The sequence below is a fragment of the Rhyacophila brunnea genome, unplaced genomic scaffold (genome assembly GCF_057557595.1).
Source record: "Rhyacophila brunnea isolate RB1 unplaced genomic scaffold, BYU_Rbru_1.0 scaffold_17, whole genome shotgun sequence".
Lineage (NCBI taxonomy): Eukaryota > Metazoa > Arthropoda > Insecta > Trichoptera > Rhyacophilidae > Rhyacophila > Rhyacophila brunnea.
The window spans coordinates 1,957,363-1,980,360 of NW_028232827.1; the positions used below are offsets into that span (position 1 = coordinate 1,957,363).

Genomic DNA, 22,998 nt, shown 5'->3' on the forward strand with positions numbered 1-22,998 from the left:
AATATCTAGATGATCAATCACGTCAAGTCGCAAATAATAGCAAAATGTTATCAGCAGACTGGACAGTTGCCAGCTAGGAGAATATTAACTATATTCAACCGTGCTAAAATTGGCAAAATTGGTGTCAAATGCCGTAATACAAAAAGTACATAAATGGATCTTCTTTCTATACTCCAAACTCTTCGTATCTACGAATGTATGGCTGAACCACCGGTTTTGTATGAATCAGATGAGGCTCCAGAAAGTGCCGACACATTGAAAAAATGAGAATTATGTAGGTACAATCAAAAATCAATCACAGAATATTAACCATCCTGGAATCTCGCTATATGTTCAATACATAACGGTGATTTATCGCACAGGCAAAATTTTCGGATGCGGGGCTCCAAACCATTTATAGCCTCGGCCTAAATCCGCCACTGTCAATAGTCCAATCTTTCCGTAACTACCGTTGTGCTAGTTTTGTATGGCTGGGTGAAAACAAGAAGAACGTGTTTTTAAAAAAAGTCCTACTCCTTGCGCATCTTCATGCTGGGTGAGACCGGAGACCCGCAGAACCTCCGCCGTCTTGAGGAAGCTGCTCAATGATCGCTGGTGGACGTTGACCTCTCCGTGGTAGATGAACTCCACGAGCGCGTGGAGATCTGTGAACGCCACATCTTGGAGAACTATCACAGGGTGCTTGCATGGTGTTGACTGGGAAAAACAGGGAGAAAAACCAAGATAATTTAAGTATTTATTAACAAGAACATCTTTACCATGAGAAAGCTTTTTCGTCGATGGTCACTATTAAAAATAGAAAAAGGTAAAATACGCACAACAATGTTCTTAGAATTATTCAGTGTACTGTGACACGAAAAAGATTGGGAAGCCTTGCCGGCGTGACAATAAAATAAAAAAAATCTCCACATTAATTCAAAGGAGCAAGGGCCCACATGCTAAGCGTAGGTCAAAATGGTGCTTTTATGGTATTTTCAGAGCATAACCCTGGACATTCCTTAAACGTTGTAGATAATCTATTTACATAATTTTGAAGCCTTATTATATTGAACATATACCTATGTATTCTATATTTAAAATTTATTTGTCTTAATTTTAGATTTTATTATTAGAATTTAATCGAGCATATTAGTCTGGCCGCGCACTAGACAGCCAGGCTGCGGAAGGCTGGCTGCAGCAACCAACATGATCTTCGTATATTTTGTATTAAAATGTATTCAACGCACAACGTACGCAAATGAACGCACTAGGTAGCATTTCACTTATTGTAGCTGCCTAGTGCGCGGCCAGGCTTATTTTCTTTCCAATTATTTTCTTCCAGTTAAAGAAGTTTTACAGCAAAGGCCTTGTCCAGATGGCGCGATTTGACTCGGGCGTAGAATCCCGCATGCATTCCAGGTACATGTGACCTCATTGAGCCGTCCACATGTATCCGCCGCGTGTCACTTCTCGCGCGCGGTCGATGTGCATTTGACCTCAATGAGCTGTTCACATGCACTCGCGGAGAGTGACGCGTCATCTGGACAAGCTCAAAGGGGATTATTTCGAGGAGATGTAATATTTGATAGATATCTGTGAAATAGATAGTTAGAAAAGTACCTTGAGTAATTCTCTAAAGTAGGGGCTGCATGCGGACAAGACGACTCGGTGCGCTTTGAGGCTTTTGCCGTCGCAGGCGAGCGTGACGTCGACGAAATCTTCGTCGTCGCGCAGATTCTCGAACGCCGACGTAATGCTGCTCTGGTAGTTGTTCCAACGCAGGCAGAAGTGCTGTGTGTCTACCATCGTTGCACGCAATGATTCACTGCAAACAATATAAGAAAACAAAGTTAGAAACGTATACATTTAAAAAAAATGATGATTCTATCAGTCTAATTGAGTCCCCTGGCTAGAGTCATACCATAGAGGTAATAAATAACTCACATTTTGCAAATTTGTAATTTTTGAGATAAATATACCAAGTGATTCTTAAGGCATTCATCTATATAAAGAAAAATAGTTGGCTATCAAAAATCACATTAAACCATGTGGAAATCGTTGACAAAGTTGACTGTTGGTGTCATAGCTCACACTTTTCAATGAATAATGTCAGTTTTGTCATCAATGCCTTTCTAACCAATCAGGAAGCTCTATTTCTCATAGTGTGCTGTGTGTCTGCAGTCTTAGGAGTAGGTACCTATTATATTTATTTAAAAAAATGTATATGGACTCACTCAGTCATTAATGTTCAAGGGAGTCCAATACTTTTCTTCTAATTACAGAAAAACAGTGTTCTGGTGGTTTTTTGCGGTTATCTCAAAACTCGAATTTTGGAATATGTGAGTTATGGCTCTAGGCAACTAATTACACATTGGCGTTTTTTAGAAAACGTCAAAAAACTCCTAAAAGGTTGAAAAGCTTTCTTTAACAATCATCATTTTTATGGCACAATCCTTGGCCTCCTTCAAAAACTTCGTCCATCCTAGACAATCCAGCGATGACACTCTCCCGTTGCTTTGACTGAGCATTCGAAAATCTCTTGTGGCGCAGTTCAGCCATCTCCCGACCATCGGCGGTTGCGTACATAGCCCGCCTTGCTGGTATCTCCTCCGGCATTATATGTCTGCATTTTAATATGCCATGTGATCTCGTAATATCAACATGTTGTCAATACGCACACAAAAATATAGGAAGTCGAGGTTAATGGTAAAATATTATTTAGTACAATTTTATAAAGGTCTGGGAATTCTGTTTTCAATTTGAATCAGAAGACAAAAACACTTTTTAAAAATCTTTATTAACAGCCTGATTAAATCGAGATCTTATTTCCAATTTAAGTTACGTCATTGGCCGAGGACCAGCATTTGAGAAGCACTGGCTTAGGGTGCAGTCAGCGTAGAATGCGAGGAGAAACTAGTGAAAAGGAAGATGCTTAGTCATGATAATATAATTAGGCATATTTTTTTGAAATAAAATGTGGTTGCTATACTCAACAGGTATTCAATAAAAATAATTGGATAGGTACCATCAATATGTAAACAGTTGAATGAATAATACAAATAAGTACCAAAGTATCTATGTACATATTATAATACATAATTAATTATATATTTGTTTACCGTAATAGCTCATTTGTGAGAATCTAAATCTAGTTTCTTTGCATAAAAGTGTATTTAAAAAAATAGTAAGTACCTAAGTACCCACCTAAGTTCTTTACGAATTCCTTAGCATACATACTAGGAAACATGTAACTACTTAGGTATATTTTAGCCTTTAACTTATACATGAGATGTTTTCAAATTATATGTTCAATAATACATAAAATGTTACATTCTCAAATCTTGTGAATAATTAGTTGAATAAAAGAAATAGTTTATTAAATTATTAGCAAGTGCAAGTGCAAGTACGTTATACCTAAAAATTTGGAGTGATCCCGACGTCGGTTAATGATTAAGGCGTTTAATTGATATCTACCTTGATTTAATACACAAAAACCGATAAAAAACATTATTAACTCAATTAGATAAGCATTATTTCATGTAAGAACTACTGGTTAAATTCGTCGTAATTAAGTAGGATGCCCGTATTTTAATTGGAAAAGCATCTTGGTGTGAATCCAGTGGTTACAGGTTCAAGTCCCGTAGGGTGTCGTATTTTTTTCAAAAAAGATATATTATTTTCAATAGTTATATATGTAGAGTATACGTTTTATAACTTTGCACTTTTTGTGCACTTTTTACTAATTCATTGATATGCCTCTTTACCTGATTACCACGCATAAAATTAGATCAAATGATATTCACTTGTATTCGTTGTATTAATATATCTAGTAAGTAATAAATAAATAAATATTATGTGTAAAAAAATATTTTTAGAGTATATTTCATCATTTTCATCCTAGAGGCGGAGTGCAAAGTTATGAAGCATAAACATATGTATCATAATAATTTGTATTAAAGTTTGTCACGTAAACGAAAGTCGCATTTAATATTGATAATATTTGAGGACATTTATTTAGCGGGCTTTGAATTTCTTCAGACCGTCATTAAACTGACTTCAAAGTCTTGATCTATGGCAACCATGACCAGTGACGTTCCTAGACAAAATGCCGCCCCTAGGCAGCGCTAAAATGCCACCCCATTTTTATACAATATTTTTTATCATCCTTCCATGACTCCAATATCTAAGAAAAGTGTTGTATGGATACAATACTAACAAAATATATAGGTCTAATTTAAATGCCATCTCAACTTCAAAAGACAATATTGCGAGTCCACGGTTTTCAGATACAATTCAATATACACCTGACAACTTTCAAAACTCTCGAGTGACTGGCAAAAATATTTGGATAAATTAATTAGGTAGGTACTCTCCAACAAGAAGATTTAGACAAAAGGCGCTGTTGTCGACTAAATGGGTGGAGCTTGTTAGTTTATAATGGAATTGCGGTTAAAAATGGGAGGAGCTTGTAGTTCGCAGTTTTAAGACGTAACCAAGAAGATGTTGTTCGAGTATAAGTACGAGTATGTTCCTACCTATAATTCAACTATAATTCTCAAATCTGCACGTGTCATTGCTCGTCATCAAGGATCAGACGTCCAAAGACAACGGAGGTAAACTAGACATCGCAAACCCGACAAAAAATACACTCCGGTTAAACATTCCATGTCAATTAATACATTTTGTTTCCAACCAGTGAGCTGTATTTTTAATGGAGAGATATTTCCGTAATTGCTAAGTTAGGTACCTATTTCTATATATACCTAATGATTCTTCTCGATTTGCCGCCCTTCGAGTAACTGCCGCCCCCAAGCGACGCTCAATCTGCCTACCCCCACGGAACGTCACTGACCATGACATAAATACATTGATGGCAACTGGCTTTCGCATGTATGTATTATTAATCTGTTATGTGTTCCCTACTGTTAAAAATAGGTGGGTAGGTTAGGTACGAACTATTGCATCATAGAATGTTTACACAGAAGAATATTTTATCGCTCGTGCCAGACGGTATTAATGATCTTTTTTTTTATTCTAGCAACATCGTCAAATTATAAACATTTTTTTGTAATCGATCGACCTATAAAATCACGAGAATGCAAAGCGAAACTTTTCAGTGGAGACAAAAAATGATTTAAAAACTATTAAGAAATTAAGAATTTTAAATAACAAGGGGTGCATTTGTCCCAATTTGATTGATGCCCATAAGCGATAGATACATCAACGAGATAACTTACCTACGTCTAGTTCGCTGTTATTTCTTTTCCACGCATTTAATATGACAATATAATAAATTATTACTTAAGTACATTTATTTATACTTGCAAAATGAAAGAAGCACATGGGTTGGTATGGATAGTTTCATAAAATTAGCTTAGTCGATTATAATCCATCTGAAACATTTTATTACCACGTTTTTCTTAGCTCGTATTCTTGTTTGTCCGGTGGTTGTTTATCCAGTACAAATCTTGCAATCGATTTTTAACTAACTTTCCGACTAGCTAGACATTTGAAATTTTTAGAATATATCAGAACACGATGCCAATGCATTGTTTTAATACTTTTAGCCATCTTTAAGTAGAATTGAATTCATTTTCAGTTAATTCTGTTTTGTATGAAAAGTTATTTCGGAAGAAATCCGTAATCCAATCCACTATTATTGGTTGCTAAGGGGGTGGTCCTAGCAATTAAATTATTGATATATACGTGCGTTACTATGGAAATCAATCAATCAAATGACATTTCAGTATTCTATATTATTTGTTTGTTTGTTGCAAAATAGCAAAAAAATGATTTGTTGACAATTGCCTTATCTGTCCTAAATTATTAATACATAGAATTGTCAAGTTTATATGATTCAACAGACAATTTAAAAACGTGGTAGGTATATAAAAAGTTCTTTTTTATCTTGTAATTATTTTAAATATTAAGGAAGTATAATTAACACCCACAATGGCAGCGTAGCTTGAGGTGAAACCAATGTTAATACATAAATATGTAGATACTTATTGCATATTTTTGTAAATCTAGCATTATTTTTTGCCAACTAGCTATTTGGCATATTTTAGTGAATGATGTATATTGATGGATTCATGAAAATGCTTATAACTACTGTCGACAATAAGACATCGGCGACAACAGAAAATCGATGTAGTCGCATATAAGACTTCTTAATGACGTACCTGCCATGGCGGCAACGCGTGCTAAAGGCGTGTTTAAATAATGTATAGTACCGTATATACTTAGACTCTTTTTCTTCTTCACAATTAACCAAAATTTTACTATTTATAATTCTAACATCACTCCTGATTGTTTTAGACATATTTTCATTATAAAAAGCATCAAATTACGTAAATTGATAGATCCGTACATCACGGGAGAATAAAATGAAATGATACATTTGGGAGCGTTCCCCATTTGTGAGTTCTCATTGTGATTAGCTGCACTGAAGGGGATTGTTAGTTCACAGTTTTAACACGTGGACAAGAAGTTCTTGTTGGACAATAATCGGTAAATTAGTAACTTGTTTCAGAATGTAGTTGGTACGCTACTTTATAATTATTAAACTATATACATACTGTAAATAAAACATTAATATTCTTTCCGCACATACCAAAATGCATTATATTTGAATTAATAGGCTGCCTTTACTGTGTTTGTTTAATATTTTTCTGCGCCGCGTTTTTAAGCGGTTTCAATAGTAATTATTTATCGAATCCAACATGGCCGACATCTCAAAAAATAGTCTCGCTGTGTCAATGATACCGTTTTCAGGACATACCAACTCACCTAAGGCTGAACAAACATGCGAAATAATTTTAACTATTTGCTTAAATATCTGGGAATAGAATGTACCGTACATATAAACAAATTGTTAAACAATAATTGTTAATTTCTCATACAGTTGGCCGCATTAAAAAAAACATGATTTCTTTTACCATGTTGACAATTTTCTGTCTACCGACGCGTCTATCCATATACTAGAAGATTTTAATTAAACGAAATTGTGGTAATCAATAAAACATCATTAGTAAAATGAATATTATACAAATTTTTAGTAGGAACCTTCATTTTAAAAATAGTGTCAAGTTTAGGTTGTTTATGGTTCAAGTTTCCACATCGAGAAGAAATATGAAGAATATTATAGACATTGGTTCATTTTGATATGACAATGAATACATCAAGCATGTCATTCATGGCCCCCAAATCTTGAAGCAGCCCCCCAGGCTAGGATCTTTGGCAGGCCCCCCTACCCATCGCTAGAGTTAAAGACAGTGAGGCGCTCTACAGAATAGTTTTCTAAATGTTGTTTCAGGTAAAATTAAGGGTATTCGATGTATTTTTTTGTATTGTTGAATAAATCCACTTGAATTATTGAGTTGTCGAATATCGACACACAATAATCAAAAATTCCATCACACAACTAGATATTTCAAAATGTTAAGACTTTTTTGTGATGTATGTTTATCTCACTTATCGGGTCGACCCGCCATGCCGGGCCCCCAATAGCCCAACAGCCCTGTCAGACCCCCCTTGTGGGGGCCATGAATCATGATGTCATTGGTCCGTTTGTAATACAATCTGCGATGAATACTGGGCAGACGTTAAAAAAGTTTTTAGAAAAGAAAGCTAAAAAGTAAAAGCTCTCTTGTTTTTGGACGTCTTTTTTTTGGAGAGAAATCCGCTCGGATGGACAGCAAGAAAAACAAACATAAAATCTCGACTGATTCTGTGTATTTTTAGTTTTATTGAGGGATACACATAAAAAAGGTTAGGAAGCACTGGTTTACCCGATAGATAAAATAGCGACATGCGTAGAATATACCGCAGAACTATGCGAAATTGACCTAGTTTTAATTTATAGTGGTATTTTACTTTTTTAAGAAACTATCACTAGTATAGTAGTTTCAATAAAAGAAACTAGATAAGGCTATTTATAAATCCTGGTCTAGATAAAAAATAGTGTTTACAATACACAAAAAAGTCTCGAAGAAAATTTGCAAAACCTTGAAATATAGATAGATAGCTAGGCGATCTAGTGATATTATTATAATTTAATTTATTTTTGTAGGTATGCTATTATTAGTTCTAACTTGTTGTATTTAGGTAGGTATATGAAAAGTTAGAAATGTTTCGCATGCATCAAATTGTAATTTCATTATATTGGTATCGTAGAAAAGGTATAGAAGTAATGAAGGGTTTGAACAAAATATGGATAAGTATTGCCATGCAACGGCAGCTACTCCATTGGAGTACGTGAACCCATAACCAAAAATCGGTGGACAAAGATCACAGAGGGCTAACTACAAAATAATTACAAGATAAAAAGAACTTTTTATATACCACGTTTTTAAATTGTCTGTTGAATCATATAAACTTGACAATTCTATGTATTAATAATTTAGGACAAATAATAAGGCAATTATCAACAAATCATTTGTTTGCTGTTTTGCAACAAACAATATAGAATACTGAAATGTCATTTTGATTTCCATATTAACGCACGTATATATCAATAATTTAGTTGCTAGGACCACCTTCTTAGCAACCAATAATAGTGGATTTGATTACGGATTTCTTCCGAAATAACTTTTCATACAAAACAGAATTAACTGAAAATTAATACAATTCTGCTTAAAGATGGCTAAAAGTATTAAAAGAATGCATTGGCATCGTGTTCTGATATATTCAAAAAGTTTCAGATGTCTAGCTAGTCGGGAAGTTAGTTAAAAATCGATTTCAAGATTTGTACTGGATAGACAACCACCGGACAAACAAGAATACGAGCTAAGAAAAACGTGGTAATAAAAATGCAAGTTTTGATTTAGCTCCGGTTTCGACAATGCTGTAGGAATCATATTATTTATTGGTGACACAAGGCTCTATGTTGTACATAATATTATATTATATAGTTGAGTGTTTTATTTAATGAATTTCATACTTGCAAAATCTTTATTTGTGTTTATTTCAAAACTATGTTGTTGTAGATAGACCCCTATGATCCAAAATTCCTAACGCCCTGAAATGTAATATCACAATATTACAATGCTGTTATAATAAAACGTACCTAATAGGTACACATAACAAGGTGTTACCTATTGCTAATTCAATTATCGAGTCTTAAATGTAAATTAAGTGTGGTAAAATTTAACAATGAGAAATGGGACAAATCTCACTAAATAAAATAAACGTGAATTGAGATAGCAAGGCGTGCAAGACGTCCCCATATTAATCGAGGCCTGGTTCTTTGTTATGTTCTAGCAATTCTTTCTTTATGATATGGACGTTAAACCAAGATATCACGGATTATTAGGTTTTCGAGATGTGGCTGTATAGTCGCATCTTCAAAATTCCTTGGACTGACCGAGTGATAAATTTAATGGGATCGAGAACTGGTAGAAATCTACAGTACCTTGACCACATTATACGATGACAATAGTACAGCTAACTAAATTGTTATCCAAATAAATATCAATAGCAGAGGACGACGCCACATTTCGTAGCTTAAGAACCTCATACGTACTGGATAGCCGATGATAGAGCAAAGATCGCCCTCAGGTGTGCGCCAAACGGGGGTGTTAGGAGTGCGAAACATCCTTGCGGCAAAAGTCTTATGAACCAGTCACCAGAAAATGAACGAGTCAATATTTCAAGTAAAAACTATTTGTCTCTTGGGCTTGTTTCATGGATAGTATAAAAAGTCGCCTGCGGCTTTATTCAGTATCATTAAAGATTACTTTATAAATCTAGATATATATCGATCGTTCCAAGTCGTTGTGCATTTATAGTTCAGAATTAATAAGGAAAATATGACATAATTTTTGTTTCAATATTTCCACTAAAAATCATGTATAATTAAGGTGGGGTCAGCAGACACCCTTGGCTTGTCCCTAATCGCCCTGAAGCTGTACGGCCTTCGTTAGGGAATTATTACACAATATGAAAAGATGATCGTATTGTAATCGACTGCATGTGAGAAATAATCCGTTGGAGCAAGTGGTCTGAAGAACATCTGAGGGTTCGAGTATAAAACGCATCGCAATGAAAGATACCGACGCTGTTTGCCAAACTACAAAATAGTTTCAAAGCTAGAAAAAACGTTGAGAACCGCTGAACGCAGTGATGTATCTATTTTTTAAAACTAAACCGATATTTACGTCAATTTACTCCTCGCTTACATTAAAAATATATTAAACGGCCGAATCGCTATCCGATATAAACAGAATATAATATATATCGTATATTATTATTATATTTTAGTTGATATGCGTGCGCGGGTGTTTTTAGAGATTTTTTTCTACTCTAGAATGCAAACTGTTAGATAAAAATAATTCTGCAGTGTCCGCGTGCGCAATTTTAATAGTCCAAACAAGTCTAGAGTTATGAGATATTTTACAGTTTCAGACTGTTGATACTAATTTGTTATTATTCGGCTGAAACTAGTAAAAAAATGCTTGCAAAAATATCTCTTCCTCTGCAGGATCCGTCTTTTATTCTCTTTCTCAAATTATATTTAAAAAAAAGATGCTAGTACATATTATTTCAGTTTCTCAACGGTCTTAAAGACGTGTCTCTCAAATTTGAGGCATTGTACTTTTAGTGGAGCAGGGTGGAAGTAGGCTGTTAAGATCCGCCATTAATAGTGCAAACTAAACGTTAACAGTCATATCTACGTATTTGTTTTCATTGAAACAAAACTACAGTTTACAGATGGTGTTGGTTAGTTTTTTTTTAAATTCAATTAAACCTTGCGAAAACCAAGCCATAATAGATAATATTAAAAAAATACGTGTCTATCTATAAATATCTAAAATTATGCAATTAATTCATACATAGCTTTGGATATTTTATACTTAGATAGAATAATATATTTTATCTATTATAGTTTGGTTTAGGCAGGTTTTAATGAATTTAAAAAAAATAAACCAACAATATGTATAATAATGTATTCTTAATCCAACGAAAACCAATAAGTATGAATGAAAAAGTGACCACAATTTTGTTGTACCGCCCAAAATATACCAAAACTATTATGGTTTGGTTTAGATAGGGTTTAATTGATTTTTAAAGACAAACCAACACCATCTGTAAATTGTAGTCGTAGTTCAATTAAAACAAATAACGTATTTCTAACAAAGTTTAATGTGCACTATTTATGGCGGATCTTAACAGCTTACCTCCACCCTTCGCTAATGGTGTACATAGACTTTTTGAACATCACAATCATCGTATGGTCGCAACAGTGACATCCATAGTCAAAATGCTGCCCTTAGAATGGATATGATTTTAGGTACGCGGAGGTGTGTGGCAGGTTTGGAGGCACCCTTATGATAATCTTGACTGTACTATAAGCCGACATTAAAATATATATTAAAGTGGGTATAATATATTACAATATCTAATAGTTGTGTAGTTAGAATTTTTTATGCTTCGATACTTTCTAATGAATTTCAATTTCAATTATTTTTTTAAACATATTGTGGACATTACAAATTATAAGTATAAGGCGTCCGTAGCATGACATGAAACATTATTATAAAGAAAAAAAAGTAATAAAAGCGATAAAAATGAAAATATAAAAAGAGAAATAATATAAACATACAAAATCAGTGAAAATACAATGATACATACTTATATAGAAGTTCAAAGAAGTACACCGAGTGGAATATATCAACACCCGAAGCAATTTGGTTGAACATAGTTATCGCTCTCCCAATTGGCATTACCAATGGCGTGTTGGTTCTGCACCTTGGGAGAATAAACAACTGTTGCTCTCTATTTCTAAGATAGTCATCAGGGCAACCGCATAGTCTGCTTTGGAAAACCCCCACTGCTCTAAAAAAATGTAATATAACGAATGGCCTGCCTACCCTCACCGGACGTCACTGAGTCGCAAATCGTTTCGAAGAATGGGCCAGATCTTAGTCCTAATATTTATTAGCTCGAGATTTCATACATTTTTATTGCACATAATATAAACAATGTTGTATTGGTTGTCAAAACATAGGACAAAAAACAAGTGAAAGCTTAAATAACTCAAAGTGTAGAGGTCACCAGTGAAACGTAAAATATCAGAATCATAGGTGGATATCGAATCTTCGTCACTAAGTATAAGAAATTAAGCTCTATATTAGGAGTCGTATGGTGGTAAAGGTACCCAGTGACGTCCCTTGACTAAATACCGCCCCTAGGCAGCGCCAAAATGCCGCCCCATTTTTATACAGTACATTTTATCATCCTTCATGACTCCAATATATAAGAAATGTGTTATATAGATACATTACTAACAAAATATATACCACTAAATCTAATTTAAATGCCATCTCTACTTCAATAGACAACATTGCGAGTCCACGGTTTCAGATACATTTAAAAATACACCTGACAACTTTCAAACCTCGTGAGTGACTGGCAAAATAATTCGATAAATCAATTATGTAAGTATGTATCTACCTACCTATAATTCGCAAATCTGCACGTGTCATTTCTGGTCATCAAGGACGTGAGGTCCAAGGACAATGGAAATAAGCTAGACATCGCAGTTAAACCTTTTATGTTAATTAATACATTTTGTTTCCAGCGTGAGCTGATTTTTTTTAATGGGCAGATATTTCCGTTGTTACTAAGTTTAGGTACCTATTTCTATATATACCTTATGATTCTTCTTGATTTGCCACCCTTCGAGTAACTGCCGCCCCCAAGCGACGCTCAATCTGCCTACCCCCACGGGACGTCACTGTAGGTACCTAGGTATTACTAATATTCTTTAATTTAAGTAATTAAACGTGATTAGGATGTTTCAAATACAAATTTATTTATTTACGAATCATAAATTGAATACGTTCACAATATAATAATATGGCAAACAAAACAGTGTAATTAGAAGAGTAAATGATGTTTATCATCATAAAAAGTACACTAAATGACCATACTTTAAGAATTTATAAAACATCCACCTCAACACCCATACGCAAGTGTAATATATCAATATCCGAAGCATTTTGTTTTGACACAGTTACTGCCCATCCAATAGGCATTACAAGAGTCAGGTTTGTTCTGCACCTTGTCAAAAGAATGAGTGATAACTGTATTTTAATAATAGTACAAATTTGTAGCGTTTTAGTAATAATTGAATGGGTCAATGAGAAATGGGATCAGTTCTTAAAAGAGATTGAAAAATAATATTTACGGGTAAACGGGTGCATTTCTCAAAATGAGTCGCCACGTTATCAATAAATTGAGGCCTCAATTTAGACATGCTATACAATATATTACGTCGTATAGTTCGCTATTTTAATTTCTGAATTATTTTCTCAAAAACTCACAACTGTAACTCAAAATATATCGACTGAAATCAACAAACATTAAATAAAATTAAAACAAAATGCCTCAAAATATATACTTATAGAATTGTCGTGAATTTACATATTTAGAAAAAGGAAACATTCGTGGCAAATATTTCGAATTATTCTATAACTTATAGAAAGATTTTTTTGTACCCGGACTTTGGTAAAATTTAGCAGTTCTAAAATATTATGATTTATACATATTTACAACTTTCAACAGAATAAATGTAGGTAGGTAGGTACTTCAGGTTGCGATAAAATATCTATTGTTTGAAATATATTTTAATAGTTATATTTATTGATAAGTACTTCTTTGTTTCTATAATATGTTTGACGAATACCGGTATTAATACCGGTAGAGTAAGGCAGAGGTAGAGTTAAGATATACCGAAATACCGATATTGATATTATATTCATTCGGTATTGCAATCCCTAATTGTAGTGTGGCTGCATTTTAAAATATTGTTGGTGACCATAGACAAAAGACATCTTAAAATAAAAATAATATAGAAAAGCGCAACCCTGTGTTTTTCCGCCCAAGTATTAGAATCTTCTTCTACAATAGACTAACTAAAGGTATATTGCAGATTACTAGTTTGACCTTCACTATTAATACCCATACTCGTATCAGCGCTTCTTAACTCTGATATCTTTACAGTTTTATGGCAACATCTTTCAAGATGAATCTAGTATTTAACTCTAAGTTAATTAACTAGATTTGAATCTAAATATTTCTGTATAAGGGCAGTATTTTCTAAGGAACTGTCGACATTTTAGTATATTAAATTTAATACAAATTGACGTGGTGAGAATTGTGCTGATATAAGTACATAATACAAGTTAAATATCATCAGCTGGGATCGATCCACTGCTGGGTGAAGGGCTCTTCTAGCTCCCTCCACTGTTCTCAGTAGAGGTGAGTTGGAAATACTGTCACTAGTTTGTGTACTCAAGTTTCGGATGAAACTACCCATACTCAGTATGTGTGGCCCAATAAACTTATTCCAAAAAACTTGTAATGATATCATCGTTAGTCGCTATTCTGTGCACTCGCCAGTTGGTAGACTTTCAACACTATTGACATTAAATGCGCGCGAACGAGATAGCACTTGAATATAGGTATATTTTAATTTATTAGTCTATTGCGTTCGAATGTATGAATAATAGGTCATACATTTTGTGTCGCAGCACAGTGGTGAGATGACGCACAGGCTTAGGCTTGTTATATGAAGGCTCAAAACATGTTGAAAATTTAAAAAAAATCACTGTTATTCATTTTTGTTAACAAGAATATTGTAACCTAACAGAAAAACAACTCATAAATTTAAAATGTGTTTAAATTTTTATAATAAATGGGACTTTTCGACAAGCGGAGCTCAACGTATTTTTAGCGATTCTATTGAAGCCGATACAAATCGAACAATCAAATACTAATAATATGGAGTTGGGTTTTAGTTTCAGTTGAGTATGAAACTTTTGTCGCATACGCACGTCAAACGCTCTATATAGTATTCCAAATACTAGTAAGTATTTTGGAACAAGTTTCTATACTAAGTATTTTTTTATACTGGTAGTAAGTATACTTAGTCTTCAAAGTCGACCAGTTTTCCTATCTCTAAAAACCACCTGTCTCTCCAGATTATTCGGCCCCCACCGAACAATATATCCAAAAAATTAGTAGGATATGTCTCAGACATATTGTCGAGAGCCATGTACTCTTATTGGAAGATAAATCAAAAGTTTTAGTTTCAACTCTGCCTAACCAAACCATAATAGTTTAGGTATGCGATGGGTGATCCGCTAGAAATAGGGCACACTCTTTCAGTCATACTTATTTGTTTTCGTTGAATTAAGAATATAAATATTAACGATTATATTGTTTAGTATTTGAAAATTTATTTAGCCATGCCTAAACCAAAAGATTATATGTAGATACAAAATATTCTTCTATTTATAAAATATCTAAAATTGTGTTTGATTTAATGGCATAATTTTAGATATTTTATAGATAAACAAATATTTTTTGACTATTATCTACTATGACTTGGATTAGGCAGGGATTAATTGTATTTAAAAAACTAACAAACACTATTTACACATTGTAGTCTTAGTTCAATGAAAACAAATACGTATGACTGACAAAGCTTAGTGTGCACTATTTATGACGGATCTTAACAGCCTACCTCCACCCTTCGCAACTGTGCCATGTCATTAATATTGCTAAACTTATATTATCTAATTATAAGAAAACTCACAAGTCAGTGAATAAGAAAAATTAATTTTGAACAAGTTGAGAGCCACTGGTGAATTATTTGTACCCACTTATATTTCTTTTAAAGTGCATCACATTATTATATAACACACTCGCGTAACATTCAGCTGTGTGTAATAAATTTGCATGCGTGTTGGTGTGATTTTTTTTTATATCGCGCACCCATCTGATAACAGGCAAATCTATTTGCAAATTGTTTGACCCGAGACCATTACGTTTGTGTGGGTAATTTATTATTTTATAGTTTTGGTGGTGTGAGTGGTGAGCTTGCTAGACTTAAAAATAAAAATTCTCAACTAGACAAAAAAAAAATGATGGCTGTACTAATCTTAATGCTTTTCTAGAAAATGTTGCAAGTATTATTAGACATTGCAGTGAATTCAAATCGAAGCGATCGCCCGCAAGACTAACAAACGTACAAACCTCATAAATCTTGACAACGTTTAGTTTTAAAGTATACATTTTAAACATATATATAAGTATGAACATACATAACTTGAGAACACCTCAAATAGGTATATACCTACTAGAAAAAATCATATTTGGAAAATAATACGATGCTCGACGGGATTTGAACCCGCATAACCATTGGTATCGCGCCACCGCGCATTAACCAATTATGCTACGAACCTCCTATCTAATTGCGACAATTTAAACTACATAGTAGGTCCTACATGAAATGCTTACCAAATTGCGTTATTATTGACTATCGGTTTCTGTGTATTAAATCAAGGATTATTAATTACCTTAATTACTAATCGACGCCCGGCTCTCGACAAATATTTTAGTTATAACGTTACAAGAAATACAAGAAATCACTAAAAATACACGGAGTACCCTTAAGTTTACGGAATACCATTTGGAGAACACTTGGTATAAACTCTCCACCTTCATAAAACTCCAGAGGCTAAACTGGGCAGGCCATGTCCAGCGCATGCCTGAGTCGAAGTTCGAAGTTCGAAGGAAATCCAGTGGGGAAAAGACCAGTGGGAAAGGCACGCACACGATGGGGTGACAACATTACAAAAGATGCCAACCAGCTGCTTAAAATCATGAACTGGAAAAGACGTGCGGAGGACCGTTCCGGCTGGAGGACGGCGGTGGAGGAGGCCAGGGCTCGACTTGAGCTATAGCGCCATCGAATACGAATTTGGAGAACACTAATGTAGAATATTGGCGATAAGTTGGGGGGGCGCCAAACACCGTGGCCTAGGGGCCCGCTTTAGGTTGTGGGGGCCATGATTATAGCCTATCTTAATTATATTTATTGGATGAATCTGTTCTGCGGTTGAAACGTATTAAGAAGGTTATTCGTCACTCGACAGTCAAATCATGCAGGTCGTTACGAAACCCTGGCGAAGAAGAATATGAAGTATTATGTACTCCATTCATCTAAATAATTTGTATTTTTTATCATTCCTAGGGTGGGGGTCTGAGCTTGAAACTCCTGAGCTGAATGTCCAGTATTATTATATTATAACATAATAATTATTTTGTTGTTACGATAATAATATTGTAGTGAACTACGTGACCAATCGTTATAGATAAAAGTACATAATATATGTTGCATAAAAGAAAGTGACATCTGTACAAATCAGAGATGTATTCTTAATATTATTATAGACAGATAACAGAAAATATCTAAAATATAATAATAAATTAATGTAATAATAAACAAAAATTAGTTGCAGTTGTCAGGCCAAAATAGTTTTTTCGGAGAAAGTTGAGTGAAAATAATCATGTTATGTAATAATTTTTAAATTATGAATTTTGTACTGCGCATCAGTCAAATATAAAAATAGATAAGTAGTGAGTAGAAGTAGGTACGTACTCAGGCATATAAAAAAGTTATTTTGATTAATAAACTGCATATTTTAATGATTATTTTATATGATTTGAGTTAGGTACCCTTATCTCTACCCGCCATGTATAAGCAGCCGCGATTTGTTCACGGTCGTCTTGTGTCAGGTCACGTGTCAGAATGAAAATTCGTCCACACTTCCTTCTCCCGAAACGAAGCTGCACGGGACTGATGCAGCAACCATGCACCTTGATGCTTAAAGAAAGAGTTTTAGAAAATAAAAAAGAATCTTGACTTGCTCTTCCGTCATTTATCTTTAATAGCAAGGAGTTTGGGGTCATCTGTATCCGTGTACTGAAACTCTGCCGAAACCGGGTAAAATACAGTAAATATATTTAAGATACAGAATAAAACCTCTTTTTAAAATGAAAATGAAGCCTAAATTAAATAATAATATTAATATACAAGTGCAGCTTAAAATATTTTACTAAGTTAAATTATTAACTTAATAGAATTGACGTCATGAATCGGAGACTGCGAGAAACAAAAGTTTTTTCTAAATCAGGAGTTAGAGAACTTTTTTTTTTAGTTTTAATCCAATATTTGTCGCAAATTATAATATTACCCGTTACGATACTTACAGTAAACAATCTAATTGATCTAAAATGAAGAATATTTTTTTTCACAAGACAGTATTCAATTAAAGTTATAAAGAGTCTCATATAAAGCTAAGATTTTGAGTTGGTTACTTAGGCTTACTTGTTGAGGACACTGTTAAAAACTAGATGTTAAAACCCCTGTCTACATTTGGAAATTTTTCCGTTCGCTATATGAACGAATATTGCATGCCTCAAACCGGTTTAAAAATGGCTGTTTGTCGTGAGGAAAATGCTAGCGCACGTAGCTAACTTTTTTTCAACATCACAAAACCGAATGATTCCGCAAAAAAACGTGTAATATTAGCATATTATACTATCATTTTATAAGTACCAAATAACCAAAAATACTATAATTTTTAAGGATTAAAAACGAAAATGTTTCGTGGACATAAATCTTTGTTTTATAAAAATATGACAACATTGCGTTAAATTTTGAAAACTATTTGATGTAGATACGTAACACGCTTTCAACATAATGCACGCGCAAAACTATTCGGTATTAAAAGCAAGAATTACAAAGTTGAAGTGAAGAGGAAGATGACATGATCAAATGTAGACATAGCTGAAGGGACTGTATAGGCGTTTCAAATGTGGCTGTAGGTATAGGCGTTTCATGGGGAGGATCACGTCACCAACAAGGAAATTAATTTATAATATATAAATACCAATAAGTCAAGTGTAATGATCATGGCCCCCACAAGGGAGAGGGCTGACAGGGCTCTAGCCTGGGGGCCCAACGTGGCGATTCGACCAGTTAACTGAGATAAACACACCACAAATTTACTGTAATAGTTTTAAAAAAGTGTAAAATCTTATTTTATAATTATTTTTAGTGTATTTCCTGACTAATGAAGATGGCTATTTACCCAATATCCCGAAGGGTCGCATGTTACTTGACTACCACACAATGAAATCGTGATCAGTGCTTCATAATATAATGCCAACTCAATAATAAAACTAAAAACATCCGAATTACCCCTAATTTCACCCCGCGGAACCTTAGGGTTTTACGGAATACCAGTAGGGAACACTACTTTAGAACATCACACTGCCCTCAACCTTAGCGATAGGTTGGGGGCCGCTAAACATCTTGACCTGAGGGTCTGCTTCAGGAATCAGGATGTGGGGGCCATGGAAGTGTTGCCATCTTTGCAAAGTGGAATTATAGTACAGAGCCGCCAAAATTATAGTATTTGGGGAAAAAATATAGTACGCGTTGTCATATTCTGTTGAAAATGTATAGGTTTTTGTTCCTCAGAAACCAGACCCATTTTTATTTGGGTACCTACCCCTTCCGACCAAAAATGCTTACCGAAGAATTCAATAAATTTCATTTTAAACAAAAGTCAAGAGATTTTTTTGCAAAGTTCTCCAAATCTTCTTATATTGCGAAATTATCGCAACGGAACGGAAATATCGAAATTTTCGTACTTTTGACATACTTTTTCCGATATTCAAAATTATAGTATTTTGGGCGTACTATACGTGTTTTATATCGTAGATAATACGCGGACCAAAATGATAGTACAGATACTATAATTATAGTACGGTTGGCAGCACTGGGCCATGGTAAAAATAGATATAATCAAAAATATTTTCTGCATCGAAATTTATAAAGTAGAAAAACGTAGACAGCAAAAGGGGCGTATGTAAAAAATAGATTATCTTGACCACAGAACCCTTGTAAGTGGCTCAATATTCAATGCGTTGGTGATCTGATACGATTGGACATGACGTACATTAATTTGGTAGAAGACGGAAGCAAGAGAAAATAAAATAAATATAATTATTAATAATCGTTATCACTTTCATTTGTCATGTAATGGCGTCATACTCTAGGAATAAGAAATTATTATACACACTGCTAGAGCAGATACTAGATATGTCACCTTGGTAACTAGTTCCGATAAAAAAATCCTTATCAGAAAACTTAAAACGCTGATAAGTTTTATTTTGCTAAGAATCGTTTTTAGGCTTTAATAGTTTAGCGTTTTTAGCCCAATAGTAAGTAGATATTGATAGTATTATGTAGACTATTAATTAATAACTTAATAAGTACGCAAGAAAATTATAACTACTTATAATGTTTTTAGGTAGGCATACATTGTATAACTTACCGTTTCGACATAATTCATTTCATTTAGAAATTTAGTACACGGGTGCTTATCAGTACAATTTGCACTGCATTGATAATGATTTATATGGTAGATTATCTAATTTTCGTAATTTTGATAGGTTAAGGGTTGCCACAAAATTTCTGAGAAATTAAAACAGACTCTAAATAGGCATTCGGTTTTTTAAAGCAAAGCCGTTTTCTACAATACTAAAGATCAACGTCGCTTTTCCTACCCAACAGTTATAAATATTGACGTTCTTTCATTGAATTCTTAAAATAGGGTAAGTATATATTATTATTCATTCGGTGTGTTTCCACGTAGAGAGTTTATAATTTTTGTATTCACCTCAATTTCCTCCTTTTTTTAAATACAACTTTAGTTCAGTATAATATTATATTGTAAATACATAAATTTGAATTTGATTTGACTCATTAATAGACACGGGATCTAAAAAATAAAAGTGTCTTATGTATTCATATTAATATAATTCTTTTGTATAATATCCCCCACGTAACTTTGCAATTGTACACAGCGACAAGATTTGTGTGTAATACGCACTCCGTATTAGTGTATTAGTAAATGCCAGGCGCCTGATTGGCTGATTTCAACAAATATTTCAAAATAATTTAAAAAAAATCTATTCCAAATTGCAAGGTTACGTGGATGGTAGTTTACCGTATCGTCGCTATACGATTGGTTTGTCGAATATCCGTAATTGTTCGAAATCGACCTTTTAATGCAGAATGTTTTTTTGTATCTAAACGGACTAGAACCACCCTTTTCTTTAAATTACTTTGTAATGGTAATGAATACATCATTCATATGCTGTAAAAATAATTTAAATATCTCGATGTATTTAAATATAGGATTATGAAATTTGTTTTTCGTCTCCTGAACATTTGGTCTATTCGACAAACCAATCTACAGCGACGATGAGTGATTGAAAATTTACATTCATATATTATATATCTGACAAATTCTATTAATTTATGCATTTAAATAATGATACTGTATGTTTTAGTCGCCTATAGCCATAACTCAGATTTTGTAATTTTGTTCTTTTTGAGTGATTCTAAAGGCATTAATCTATAAATAATGACTAGAACAGTCATTAAAATTCGCGTTATTTTTTTGCCTATTCTGTATAGTTTAGTCAGTTATGACGTCCCAACGTCGATATTTATTGACGCGAATTGATGAAATGATAAAAATATTAGTTGAAATAATTATTGATAAAAATTAATATAATAAAATAAACTATTTGCACAGCCCTACATGCAACGCGTTGACTATATTGATAGACTAATCTGCTAATTCACGTACGTGCACCCACACACCTACAGCTAAATGCATACTCCGCACACCGACACAGAATTCGCGAATACAGCCGCAGAATTCGCCGCGAATACCAGCGCCTAATATCATATCGCGACCAAGGTCATATAATTTCTTTATCAGTCGGTATGGCTCCAATTTTGGGGGAAGGATACCTGCGGACAAATAGAAAAGACGCTTGGTACTCTGCAGAATTAAAAAAAAACCTATGTACTTAATAATAATTAGTTGGTTCAAATTTATTTTGTTCTATCAAAATCTATAGAGAATGGTGAATTTACCGATAATCTGATTAAATCATATTTAAAAAAAATGCAAAATTCACCGTTCCAAACTATTAAGTATATTTTTAATGCATAACAAATAAGAAAATAATGTATATTTTACATTACAACGTTTTTCTTATGTCGTATTCTTATTTGTCCGGTACAAATCTTGCAATCGATTTTTAACTAACTTTCCAACTAGCTTAGACATTTATAATATATCAGAACACGATGCCAATGCATTTTGTAACACTTTTAGCCATCTTTAAGTAGAATTGAATTCATTTTTAGTTAATTCTGTTTTGTATGAAAAGTTATTTCGATACCATTATTGGTTGCTAGGGGTTCCTAGCAACTAAATTATTAAATACGATATACGTGCGTTTCTATGGAAATCAATATGAAATGACATTTCATTATTCAGTATTTCTATCAAGTACAAATTTTTTTGATCGTTTAAGCTAGTCAAGTCAAGTTTATATGACTCAACAGAAGATTCAAAAACGTTGTATATAAAAAAGTTCTTTTTATCTTGTAATGTATTACTTTATTTTTATCATTCATATTAATTATATTTCATACTACTTATTATAAAATAATTACTTTGTAATAATTCTATTTTCCAAAACATAGAATAATATTTGGGTTAGTAATTTAGTTTTCTTTAGTATTAAAAAAAATAAATGGTAACCCCAGGAACACAGAATTAATGGGAACTGAAATACCCAACAGGTGTGGAGTAACAGACAACCGATCTCGAGTGTAGAAGAATATGGGATAAACTTATACAGTGTTAAGAATACTTTATTCTAAGCTTGTTCTTCGTTTTGATAACTGCTTTCGGTTTATGCACTGACGCTCATTCAATATTGCACTAATGCACGTAGATAATGTGTGGTTCCTTTTCGTAGGACACTCACACATCCAAAACCCTGTTTCAAAATGTAGTGTATTGGAGCTACCTGGATTCTATTTATTAATCTGTTCTGTGGGTAACCCCAATTGGTGCTGCAAATAGGCCCCCCAATTGTGTCAATTCCACTATATATTAATAGTTTTCATTTAGTCATTGTAATCATTATCGGTCTGGATTAATTCACTGCTGGATGCAGGGTTCTCCAAACTTATTCTTTTCGATTCCTGCGGTTGCCTTGTATCATCCATGTCAACTTTTCTGACTTTTATTCTCTTCGGTATCACTGGATGATTAGATTTTGTTCAGC

At 33.6% G+C, this 22,998-nt stretch overlaps 1 protein-coding gene across 34 annotated transcripts in view; it reads right to left on the reverse strand.

Moving 5' to 3' along the window:
• br (broad-complex core protein) overlaps positions 1–22,998 on the reverse strand; it is an 87,183-nt gene that overhangs the window by 25,562 nt on the left and 38,623 nt on the right. For all 34 annotated transcript variants that reach the window (XM_085944410.1, XM_085944414.1, XM_085944409.1 and 31 more), the window contains 2 exons: positions 1,600–1,804; positions 514–696 (listed from right to left, as the gene is read on the reverse strand). In XM_085944410.1, coding sequence (XP_085800536.1) covers positions 514–696; positions 1,600–1,785 — 369 coding nt within the window. In that variant the 5' untranslated portion in view covers positions 1,786–1,804. The remainder of the gene's footprint in view (positions 1–513; positions 697–1,599; positions 1,805–22,998) is intronic.